Raw genomic sequence first — 13074 nt, 5'->3', positions numbered from 1 at the left:
GTGAGACCTCATCTCTACAATAAATCAAAAAATTAGCCGGGTGTGGTAGCACCCACCTGTAGTTCCAGCTACTTGGAAGACTGAGGCGGAAGGATCACCGGAGCCCAGCAGGTCGAGGCTGTGGTGGCCGGGAGTGGCCACTGCACTCCAGTCTGGGCGACAGAGTGAGACTCCAACTCAAAAAAAAAGAAAAGAAAAGGATTGGCAGTAGTGGGAAATTGCCAGGGGAGGTGGGGTTATGGGACTGGCAGTAGTGGAAAACTGCCAGGGGAGGGGAGGGTACACCTCATCAACAAGGGTGCCTGCATAATGAACATTTGTATAACCCTGAATTGTACCCCACATCTTTAAAATTAAAAATTAAAAAAAAAATTACGGGGCTCGGTGGCTCAGCCTGTAATCCCAGCACTTTGGGAGGCTGATGTGAGTGGATTGCCTGAGCCCGTGGGTTCGAGACCAGCTCAGGCAACTTGGTGAGACCTTGTCTCTATAATAAATAAATAAATAAATAAATAGCCGGGTGTGGTAACATGCGCCTGAAGTTCCGGCTACTTGGAAGGTTAAGGCGGAAGGATTGCCTGAGCCCAGCAGGTCAAGGCTGTGGTGGCCATAAGTGTGCCACTGCACTCTAGCCTGGGTGACAGAGTGAGACTCTGACTCAAAAAAATATAATAAAATAATATAATATAATAATATAATCACATTGTTTTAAGAGACAAGGTCTCACTGTTGCCCAGGCAGGAATGCAGTGGCTGTTTATAGGTATAGTCAAAATGGATTTACACAGTCCCATGCCGCTGTGCCCAGTTTATATAATTACAGCCTACTTGCACAATTGTATTTAGATAAAATTTTCTGAAATGTAATACAAATTTTGCTTGAAAAATAAATTTCTAATTATGATAGACCAGTGCTTTTTTTATTCTCTTATTTTATCTTACAGGCGGTACTTAATTTTCCTAAATATTGTGAACCTGTAGTTAAAGGAGAAGGTAACTATGTAATTTTACTTATTAATTTTTTTTAGAACAATTTTTGTAAGATATAAATTACTGAAATTTTCTTTCTTGTGGGGTAGCAAGTGAACGTGATACTCGCAAACTGTGGAGAAATATTGAACCTCACTTGAAGAAAGCCATGCAGACTGTTTATCTCAGGGAAATATCAAGGTAATTTTCTTCCTGTTTAGTCTTTGTACTATTTGTTATGTCTTTATCTGGGACATGTACTCTCTCAACCAAAGTAGAGAGGCTCTCTAAAAGCAAATATTTGGGAATGGGTATTGCTATTGTCTTGTGTTGTTGGTCTGATCAGTTGTTGGAAGGAGTGAATGGTGGCTAGGAGTCAGTTTCAAAACCCTTTTAGTGACATTTGAACAAGGGAGGCTTGAAAGGAGTGACTCTTGGACTAGTCTATCTGTAATCCATAGTTAAGTTTAATTTTGTTTGTTCTGTAGGTATTGGCAATTATTGCAAAAGTGTTGGGGCAGCATTATTCTGACAGGAGTTGCACCTCTCCAAAAATTTTACAGGCAACAGGTACAATGCTTAAAAAGGAACATACAAAGTAAAATTTACAGTAATACGACAATCCCAGTTACATGTTTTTGAACCATGAACTTAGGCTTAAAGATAACTTACTGAATAAAGCAAATGAACATAGATAATTGAGACTTGTAACCATATGTCCTATCTTTTTATTTGGTATATATGTGTCTCGACTTTGCCAGAGGAATTTATCAAGGTACAGCATGTAATATTAGCAATAGCACAGACATTTCCTTATTTAACCAATAGATAATATGGAGCAGTTTTGCCATCTAGTATTCCATGACTGGATTGAATTGAAGCAGAGAATGAGCAACAGTTGTATCAGGGATGATTGCAAAGTTACCCACTAGGTGGACTAAAGAATCTTTTAAAGTTAGATTCTGTTAAGGTACCAGTAGGAGCTACTGATTGTGAAATTTCAATTTATAACACTATCCTGTCAAGTGAAAATGGTAGGCATTAAGAAGGTTAAGAGTATCATTATGATAAAGAGTCTTGTTCTAACATCTTGGAAAAAGTTGTCTACAGTATGAAATTGGCATGCTGTCATCCTTATTTGCAGTTTGACTGTCTCTGGTTATAGCACTGAGTAGTTTGGCAAACTTTCTGGGTGGTCCATACAGCAGGCACAATTTGTTTCTAAAATTCATGTAGTTTCAGCTTATAAGTCTTTGGGAATAGAGTTATTCCCATTTTTAGTAATTTTATGGAAGAAAGTTGAATTAGAGGAACCTTAGAAGAACTTAGGATCTAATCTAGTCTACAGGTAGATTATAAAACTTCAAATGCAGGGCATAGGGCTACAAACTAATAACTAGTGTATTGTCATTTTTCTGTAGAAACATAACTTTTTCTATGTTGATCACGTAGGAATTTCAGATTTTAAAACCTCTTGAATCTAGGAAGTCAAACCAAAGCAGACTTCAGATTTTGTGTGCAGTGTTGAGGTTCCTAGGCTTACTATAAAGTGATAGTTTTTACTCATTTGCTGTAAGGTTGGGAATCTTTGAAACCAGGCAATTTGATGCACATTTTCAAATATATTTTAGTCAAAGCTTTGGTTATATAGTCAGTTTCCAATTCTGTCCTGTTATACAAAGAGAGAAAATTCTTATTGCTATTATGTAAATAAGCATAATGTAAAAAAAAAAAAAGAATGCTCATGAATAGTTTCTGAATTTTGGAAGAATCAAGTAGGGAGAAAGAAAAGCAAATGTTACCCTCTTGGTTCACAAAAGTATTTTTACCAAATTGCTGTAAACTATAGATAGTTTAAGAGAGAAAATTTTCTTAAATCTGGAGAGCAAAACATTTAAACAAAGAACTATTAATTTTCAAATAAAAGTCAAAGAAACATTATCAGTCATTCAGTCTCATGTAATTATTTTTTTGTTTGATCTAGAGTAGCAGTGAACCCATCAGTTTCTTCATTAGAAGTCTGATAAATTGTTATTTAATTCACAGATCTTAAAGTTATTAGAAGCCTATATTTAAGAGCACTTATTAAAATTTTTTTCATGAATCTGATTGCAAATGCATTTAGAGAAAAAAAAAATAGCTGTGAATGACAGACTCAGAATAACCCTGATTAAAAATCTGATGACAGTTTAACCGAAAATTGACTAGGTAATTTGGTTATTTTTGTGGCACAGAACATAACAACCAAAATTACGACTTGATGATATACTAGATTTCTAAAGGTTTTATACAGTTTTGGGACATTCATATAAATCACATACCCATGAATGTAACTGAAAGAAGATCTAGCATTATTATTTGGTGATACCATTTACTAATGAGGAACTTTAAGGATCTAACTATAAAATCCCAAGTTAATTCTAAGTCAAAAAGATTTAATTTAGAATTTTGATATTGTGGAAACCTGTCAAAGATGTCAACAGATTTAAATCATCTGATCATAACAGTAGCACAGGTCACTATGAAATAATAGCCACTTAATTTAGCTAGAGTGATAGTCAAAAGACTTCAAAAGCAATATAGAAAGTTAAATGGATTTTTGAAAAACTTAATCCTTTCAAAGCTGAGTTATCCCAGTAATCAAAAAAAAAAAAAAAAAAGCAAAATCTTTTTTTCTTCAGCCAGTTCCAGTTACCAAAAAGGTAAAGAAGAATCTCTTGCAGTATGATTGCTTCTGCTTATAGGAGCCTCATTTAGATAACTTGGAAGTTGAACTCGATTAAAAACAGTACTTGAGTTTAATCAAACACAGAAAGAATGTGTGTTTTAGGTTATGATTATGGACCATGGAAACATAAGCAAAAAAACTAGTACTTTGAGTAGGGGAATACATGGCTCTTAGTAAAGACATGGGAAGTCTCCTGGTTATGTGGACCAATTCAGACACATCATGAAAAGCCAAGAGTATAGAATCAGATTATACTGAGGAAAACACTGTTTTTTTTAAGCATCTTGACAACAAACCCTTCAGAGTGAGACTGTAAGAGCAGAGTTATAACCAAAGGAAAAGTGAAGGAGTTATCACCCTAGCCAGGCACAAACATGTTCCTACTCAAGGGGAGAATGTTCTTAAGGCAATGATGTATGACCTGCAAGTCACATGCAGCAAGATACAGTAAAAATTGAACTTCTGAGGTATGAGTCTGAGAAGCTTTAAGAGGAAAACTCTACCATAAGAAATGAATTTTCCACACTAAATGAAGAAGACAGCATTTCTAATTTGAAACTAGAGAATTAAATTAAAATTGTAAAACAGAAAAAAAAGCTACAGTTGAGAAGATGGATGTTAAACAGATTTCATAATTAAAAATCAAAACCTTTCTCAATTTTTGCCAAGAGCCAACCAATATTTAAAAAAAATAAAACTTGTTTTAACATAATGAGCCAAAGTCTTAGTTTTATATTGGAAGATATCAAACAAGGCTAGACATTAGTTCAAGCTATTTCTGTTAATCATTTTGATAGCCTTCAAATATGCGGTGTTTACCTAAGTAAATTAAAGATAAATAAGTGGGTATTTTTATGATTACTTTGGAGATACAACTGTTTTTATTAATGTAAATTAGTCTTATTTATCAAAGAGTTACACAAAGATTATTCTCTTTGTAGGTGGAGCTTATAGTTTTATATCTTTGTGTCAAACCTTGACACCTTAAAACATGTCATAGAGACAAACATAAAACTGTTGGAGCAGCAAACCCAGGCAAAAATATATGGTGACAATTCTGAAGACATTTCTGTTTTTATTTTGTCAGCAAATTTATAACATCAGCTTATTAAATGTTTACTTAAGTACATGAACTAAAAATCATTTGGGTTAATTTCTGTACAGTTTAACAATTTTTATGAGTGTGCACTTATTTAAGCCAATCTGAATAGAATGCCTTAAGGGATTTCTAGATGACTATGCCAGATTTTACCACTTAGATACAGCTTATAATATAATACTTATAGGCACATGTACACACACAAAGATCTTATACCTTTTTTTTTTAGAATTTAAGTCATGTGGCAGTAATATAATTTCACTTGTTTATGAAGAAACTGGAATTCCAATTATATTTCTGACAAAATTCAGACCTGTTCATATGACTAAACTAAGAAAAGAACTTCAAGTGTTCTTGAATTAGTAACAAATATATTTTTTATTTGTTTATCTGGTTTGTTTGACTAGTCAATGTGGGTGGGGAAGCATTTTAGCAGGATGTTTTTTGTATTTGTTTCAACTTTTTCTAGCCCTTGCATGACAGATAAAGCAATTTTTATGAGACAGAGGTTATTAAGTTAGGTATATCAAGATTTTGACCTATTTGATCTCAGAGCCCAAGTCTTATAAACATTTATCTATTCTTTTATTGTATCAGTTGTTCAATTAACTGCTCAGTTAACTGTTCTATTATTCTAAGCAATTGTTGGTAAGGCTCCAAAAATTGTCTAGGTTGTTAGTTGCCATGGAGCTGTTGTAGTTCATTATTTTTTATAGAAGGGCACTTAATTCTAAAAATTAAGAAATCTGCTAAGCTACTGCAAAACTTCATCCTTGCATTTATAGAATCAAATGTTATTGATTCAGGCAAACATTAGTTATTTCACAATGAAGAGAAGACAAAATATTACTAGAAAAGCCATGTAAAGTTATTTTAACTAGAAACAGAAAACATGAGTAGAAACAGTTTAGCTAATGAAAAATTTCCCCTTACCATCCAAAATTAAACATGGAAGACTGCAATATAACACCTAGACCTGGTTTAAAATTTTTTAAGAAGTATTTTCAGATGTGAAAATAATACTTCAAATTATTAGTGCAATAACCTAGAATAAGTGGACAAAGAATAGGAGGATGGAGGCTGGGCTCGGGGGCTCAGCCTGTAATCCAAGCACTTTGGGAGGCCGAGGTAAGTGGATTGCCCAAGTCTGCGGGTTCAAAATTAGCTTGGGCAACTTGACGAGACTTCATCTCTATAGTAAATAAAAAATTAGCTGGGTGTGGTGGTGCACGCCTATAGTTCTAGCTACTTGGAAGGCTGAGGTGGAAGGCGAGGTGGAAGGCTCTCTGGAGCCCAGCTGGTCGATGCTGGGGTGACTGTGAGTGTGCCACTGCACTATAGCCTGGGTGATGGAGTGAGACTCCAACTTTTAAAAAAAAGAATAGGAGGATAGAAACAGAAGTTGATCAAACTCAGGAATGAAGTTAAAGCAGAGATAGTGAAACACAATGAAACACAATGAAAAAAAAAAAGGTATCCAAGGGAGAGTAGATTCAATAGAGACTATAATAATAATAAGGGACATTGAGGAGAAGAATGAAAACAGCCAAGAGACCCAAACTAAATAAAGAGGTAAAAGTAGTCAGGTAAGGTGATAAATATGATAGACAAAGAATATTCATCATCTGTGTAATTGGACTTCCTGAAGACAGAAAACAGTGGATTGAAATTAAGATCTAAAATTACAATCCAAGAAAACTTTCCAGAAATAAGCTTTCACACATCAAAACGGTTCATCTTCCCGGTTAATTCAGAATGGCCAAGTCTGAGACTACTAGTACATTGCGCTGTGACAGATTACTACAAATGTAGTGGTTTAAAACAACACATAGTTATTGTCTTACAGTTTTGGATTAATGTCGGAAGTCTAAAATGGATCCTCAGAGCTGTGTTCCTTCTCAAGGCTCTTGAGGAGAATCTGTCTTTTTCAGCTTCTAAAGACTGCCTGCATTCCTTGGCTTGTGGCTCTTTCCTCCATCTTTAAAGCTAGCAGGGTAGCATTTTCTCTTCTCTCTGACATCTTGTCTTCTTAGAAGTGTTCTTGTAATTATATTGGGCCTACCTGGATAATTTAGCATAATCTTTCTCATGACCCTTAACTCACATCTGCTAAGGCCCTGTTATTACTTAAAGTAACAGATTCACAGATCTAGGAATTTGGATTTTCACATCTTTGGGATGGGAGGTGGAGGATATTATTTATTTTACCACAGAGACTTCCTTGAAAACTTTTAAAGTTTAAAAATAATAGAAAAAAAATCTCTGGGCTTCAGGCAAAAAGATAAGTTACTTACAAAAGACAGTGAATCAGTAATAAAGGAAGATATCATATGGGTCAACGTTTTCCAGAAACTTAAGGAGAAAGGAAGTGTAAGCTGAAGAATTTTATATCCAGTCAATCTGTCATTTCCAAGTGTCAAACCTAGAGAAAAATAGTATTAAACATGGAAGAACTCAGGGAACTCAACTCAGGCATTTCTGAGGACAACCTTTGTTGTAACAAAGAGATGACTCGGGAAACCTAAGCAAAAGTATTTGTTAGTGAACATTGAATTTAATTAATTAGCTCAAAACTAAAAGGAATAAAAGTGAAAACAAGGGGTAGAAGAGTAGTATAAAATATCATATGTTCTGAAAAAGTAGGATTATTACAACTTAAAAAAATGGAAAGGGACGAGAATGAGAAGGGGAACATAGAGTAAACTTGGTGATTGCTCTACAGGGAAGAAATGAGAATCAAAGAATGCTTCAAAAACAAAACTATTTTTTTTTAAAGTATACTCAAAGAAGTCTCACACCTAACCTTATCTTTGTTTCTAACCACATGGATAGTTTCTGGTTTATCCTCCATACTTTTTTCAAAAATATATACACATACTTGCACACACATGAAGGCATCTTCTTCCCTTTCCAATTAATGTTATTTGTGATATGTTTCTTTAACAAAAGATGTATAGCACAGAAATAAGCATTGCTAATCTAACCTCCTGCCTTCCTGAGGCATTATGAAAACTGTCTTTAATGAGTACATTATGCTCATTTTTTTATTTATAAGGAGGATATATGTTTTATTCTATCATGTTATTTTGCTTAATTTCTCTATGTGGTTGTTTCCTTTGTCTTTGGGAAAAATTTTGATTTTAGGACAATTTGCATTTTGTTCAATTGATTACCTGATCATATATAATGTCGTTAGTCCCTTTCTCACTTACAACATGGCATGAAGGACCAGTGAAACTCTGTGAAAGTGTAGTAGAGAAATGGTATTCCCAGACTGATGATACCTGCTCTCCTTTGAAAGTGTTTGAATTGCTTTAAGATAAATGACTCATCCATTTTTCTATAACACTGCCAGCCCTCATTCACCATGTATCATACAATTTACTAAATTAAAAAATATGTCTTCTGATTAGTGGTGACTAAAAAATAAATAACCATCATGTATTTCATACTTTTAAAATGAGATTGAATAGTTGGAATAAGCAGAGTAAGGAAAAAGGAGAATAATAAGTTGTTAAGAATATGTGTTGATTTTATAACTTTTATAAAAAGTTTGGACAAATTATGAAAAAGATATCAACCATGTTCCCTGGTTCATCTTAAAATTCTAACCTATTCAACCTCTCAATACAACTACTGTGACTTTGAATCACCTCTGGAAAATTGATAAATGGACAGAGATAGAAATACAGAAAATACATGGTTTTTGATTTGTTTTGTTTTTGTTTGTTTGTTTTGTAGGACAAATCTCACTCTGTCACTCAGGCTGTAGTGCAGTGGCGTAATCATGGAGTACTACAGCCTGGAACTCCTAGGCTCAAGCCATCTTCTCACCTTAGCCTCCCTAGTTGCTATGACTATAGGCGTGTGTCTCCACACCTGGCTGATTTATTTATTTTTATTTATTTATTTTTGTAGGTTCAAAGCCTTTATTATTGCTATTATATACAAGCCTAGAATGTTCTCTTCCAAATGAAAAATACATCCTTTGTTATACTTAGGGCAAGTTTTAGAACCTCATTTTTTGGCTAGTGGAACTGTTGCAGTAAGTCATTCGTTTCTGGTGAACCCCACACATGATAAGCAGTCTAGTCTCTAAATTTTGTTAGTTGGTTATGACCATCGCACTAATAGACAATCTCCATCTTCCACAGAATAAAACTGTAATGACTGGAGGTCATTTCCCAGCTCAATCTCTCTGCCTGGCATTTTAGGACTTTCGTAGGACAACAGAAGGTCTGACACAGGCACTTTGAGAAGGCGTGACAGCAAGCCCTTCACCTTTTGAATTGTCATGGAGTCCAGCAGTTGTTTCTCTAGGAATTTCCGATTGGGTTGATTAGGATATTTTATCTTCAATGTCAGTAACTGGTTTTTGAGCACAAATGGTTGTTGTGTTTTGAGTTCCCCATCTTCAGGCGCGCCATATTTGAGGCACAGGAGCTGGTATCGCGGGTGGGCCGCCAGGAACTCCCCGCTGGACTGGTTTCTGTCCGGGTCCTGATGCCCACCGGCCTTTTTCCACTCGTTTCCGAACGCCTTGCGGTAATCCAGCTCGGCCCCACGCCTCTCCTCTGGCAGAATCTCACGTTTGTTCAGGGTCTTCAGCTGACCAATCTTGGCAGTTATGAGCTGCCGTGTGGTCTGTGCGTCTTTGGTTCCCTCCGTCAGGGGGTTTCTCAGGCAGGACAAGGCATGCAGACCTGGCAGCTTGTCTAGCTCGTTGACAAAGGCCCATTGTGAAATCTGATTGTCATTTACGACAAGGTACTGCAAGGACGGGAACATGGACGTTTTGCGTCCAACGCCAGCATCTGGAAAGTGTATCGAAGCAAGTCCAATGTTAGAGAGGATTAATTGCTCTAACCTGGGTAGATATGCTAGCAAAAACAGCTGATTTTCATCAATTAACTGATTAGAGGAAAGGTCTAATAACTTGACTGTCTGTAGAACATCAGTTGGCCTTTCTGAAATGAAAATGCCGTTGGCCTTCAGGTACAGTTCCTTAAGGGCTGGGCACCCCGCAGCACACCGGAGCACCTCAGCCTACGTTACTCCTGTTTGGATGAGGACTAAAACCTTCAGTGTAGAAAACGTGCCGATTGGAGATGCTAAACCCGAAGTAAAGCTTAGCTTATTCTCACTGAGATTAAGAACTTCCAGGTGTCTGAGCCGATCAGCAATTCGAGTCACTTTATCCCAGGATGACAACAGGTTTCTTGACAAATCTATCTCTCTAATATTTGGACATGCTTTGGTAATTTCTCCTTTTTCACCAGCGCAACTGACTGCACAGTTCCTCAGAGAAATTTCTTGCAACTTGCTCAGCTGACTTTGCTGTTTTACAATAGAGTCAAAACCAACCGTTTCCACAGGTTTATTTCCAATGGTAACAACTTGCTCTTTTCCATCGTCCTCTGGTCCATCCTCTAACATATAGCGGTTCTTAACTGCAGTAAGAAAGTCTGTTTCAAAATTCACCTCGTTAGGGCGGATAAAAGACCCTCCTGTTGGGTGCCTGCATTTAAAATACACAGTCCCTTCGTGGCTCCCATCATGCTTTCCTCTCTCGGCATTGTCCCATTCTACTCCTAACCAGGGTCCTGCCACAGAAGGGACAACGCACTGTTGCATGTTCTCCATTAACTTCAACTTTTCGACCAATGACATTTAATGTCAAAGTGTCACTCATTATAACATAACCAGAATCCAGAATATGATATCTGCCCGCAGACAGCCCCGGAGCTCTGAGCCGCGGACACCCCCCAACCCGCTGACCTATTTTTATTTTTTGTAGAGACGGGATCTTGCTCTGTTGCCCAGACTGAGCATTTCCTTTTTAAATTAGAGATCTCAGTTGAAATACTGCCTTTACCACTTATAAGCTTTGCAACCTTAGTCAAGTTAGTTAGCCCCTCTGGCCCTCAGTTTTAGCCATTTAGGGAAAAAAAAACAAACAAAAAGGAAATGACACTTCCTTTCTCACAAGTGTTTGAAAGTTAAATGAGGTATTTAGCTGGGTTCATAATACATGTTTAGTAAATGTTAATTGCTCCCCTCCCTGTTAAATATGGTCAGTTTCACCCTGGTTGCCCCTTGAGAATTTCAATATCAACAACACTGAATGGGTAATTGCTATATAAGAAAATCACCAATTTAAACTGTCTAAAAGTTGAGGTTACTACATTGTAACTGATACTTTATTTTTATTTGCATGTATAAGAAGTAATGAACATAAAAATGCATAGGTTACTAACATCCTGTTAAATTTTCTCATATTGCTATATCCCCAGCCAAGCTCACAGATTTTAACAACACATACAGTGTGGTTTTGGGTATTTTATTGTTATAATATGGCATTATTTTTAAATTAGCTCTTTATTTTTAAGAGCCCTGTAAGAAAGTTTTAGAGTTGAAGAGTGTCCTTGTAAATTATTGCATCTGGTTGCCTTATTTTTTGATGAAGGTTATTGATTTATTTAGTCATGCAGCTGAGATCTTCGTCTTAGGGGACATCTTTGATTATACCATAATGTGTTTCCTTATGAATTTGATTTGTCATATCATAATCACGTCTTCATCTTAATAGTATTTTGTCTGTTTCATAGTGTTAATTGCAAATAAGGCCAGGGTGCGGCAATTAAAATACCATGAACTCAGAAATCCAGCAAGCCTTTAGCTCTACTATTGACTTGCTGAGTGGGTGTCCTTGAACTTCACTTTTCTGGAGTAATGCCTGCTTTAAGAGATTGCTATAGAGTTTAGAAACAGTGTAAAACAGTTGTATCTAATGTTTTAAGTAGCACATTGGGAATTTTACTGAATGGTAAGTGGTATTATTTATTGGTTGATGCTTTTTGATAGCTTTATAACTGTGATCCTAGTAATGGAGATTATTAAATAATTAACATCATCCATTTTTTATTGCTTTATAGGTTTATATTGCTCTAATATACACTGAATTATTTTGTACAGGCACAAACATGTATATTGCATGTATGTTTCTTGTTTTTATTTTGCCAATAAACACAAATTTTAATTTTTCCAGGACTCTGTTTTAAGTACAGCATATTGATTTCATATATTTTCAGCCCATTTTTGCTCTCCTATTTTCTTTCAGTTCACAGTGGGAAAAGCTACAGAAAGATGACATAGATCCAGGGCAACTGAAAGGTAACAAAGGAAGTATTAAGACAGTTCTGAGACACTTGTTTAACTAATGATACTAAAATTAATACTCAGTAAATAATGATATGATAGAGAATTTGCTTTTCAAACTATAATGATATTTTAATTAATGATTTTTCTGTAACTAAATCTGTAACTTAATGGGAGGAAGTAAAACCAATTTTTTGTTTTCTAAATCTTGTATTATATCATGTGAAAATCAAGAAATTTATTTATTTTTTAAAAGTTTTTGTTAAAACAGACCAATCATATGTCAATTCAGTATGTATATATTTTATGAGTTCTATGGGCTAAAATCTAATTTTATGTTGATTCGGTTTATGAGATGCATATGCACTTAGATGATTATGTTTTGAAATCTTTGTGCTTTTGTTTTACTTAAGAAAACTATTACTTTGGATTTATCCCAAATAGAACTGATTTTGCTTTTAAAAATAAGCAGATATCGAAAATAACCTTATTTTGAAAAAGATCATTGACTGATGGTTGGAGAAAATGGTATGAAATGATGATGCTAAGATTCTGTTTGGCCTTTTTTGGCTTCTAAATGCTCCAGATGCTTTACAAGTGATTTCCAGATGTGTGTTGTTAGGGAAAGAGATAGATATTAGAGTTAGAAATCTGTAATAACTGGTCTGCACTACTTTTATCTGTGTGACCTTGTAAAATGAGAAGAATATCTAACTTTAAGTTGCTGCAAAGATTCAAAGTGATGCTTAAGCCAAGCGCCTACAGTGTCTGACACATAGTAGAGTTTCAGCAAATATCAGATTCTATTTTTTCCCTTAAGAATATTGCTGCTTGACTAATGCCATTTTAAAAATTATCCATTCATCAGTCATTTCCTATATGCAAAGCAGTGTAGGGATACAAAAAAATTAGACATGACTCCTTCAACAAACACTAACTTACTAGGGGATGTGATTTATATACAGGTTGGGCAGCCCTAGTCCAAAAATCTAAAATGCTCCAAAATCTAAAACTTTTTGAGTGCTGACATGAGCTCAAAGGAAATGCTCGTTGGAGTATTTTGAATTTCAGATGTTCGGATTAGGGATGCACGATCCGTATGTGCATATATTGCAAAACCT

At 35.5% G+C, this 13074-nt stretch overlaps 2 protein-coding genes across 2 annotated transcripts in view; one reads left to right on the top strand and one right to left on the bottom strand.

Annotated features, from left to right (window-relative positions):
• ORC5 (origin recognition complex subunit 5) overlaps positions 1-12015 on the top strand; it is a 55271-nt gene extending 43256 nt beyond the window's left edge. The window contains exons 7-9 of the mRNA XM_021718225.1: positions 944-992; positions 1079-1169; positions 11916-12015. Of these exons, the coding sequence (XP_021573900.1) occupies positions 944-992; positions 1079-1169; positions 11916-12015 (240 nt within the window). The remainder of the gene's footprint in view (positions 1-943; positions 993-1078; positions 1170-11915) is intronic.
• LOC103271869 (tubulin-specific chaperone E-like) lies at positions 8711-10487 on the bottom strand. Its single transcript, XM_008069365.2, is given in 2 exon segments — positions 8711-10415; positions 10417-10487. Coding segments are annotated over 2 exon segments (1578 nt in total). The 3' UTR covers positions 8711-8908.
• Positions 12016-13074: the final 1059 nt, after the last annotated feature.

Source organism: Carlito syrichta, unplaced genomic scaffold (assembly GCF_000164805.1).
Source record: "Carlito syrichta isolate Samal-C Ts95f unplaced genomic scaffold, Tarsius_syrichta-2.0.1 Scaffold311950, whole genome shotgun sequence".
In the NCBI taxonomy this organism is placed as follows: domain Eukaryota; kingdom Metazoa; phylum Chordata; class Mammalia; order Primates; family Tarsiidae; genus Carlito; species Carlito syrichta.
The sequence above is the reverse complement of the archived record's forward strand: the minus strand, read 5'-3'. Positions and strand labels throughout refer to the sequence as shown.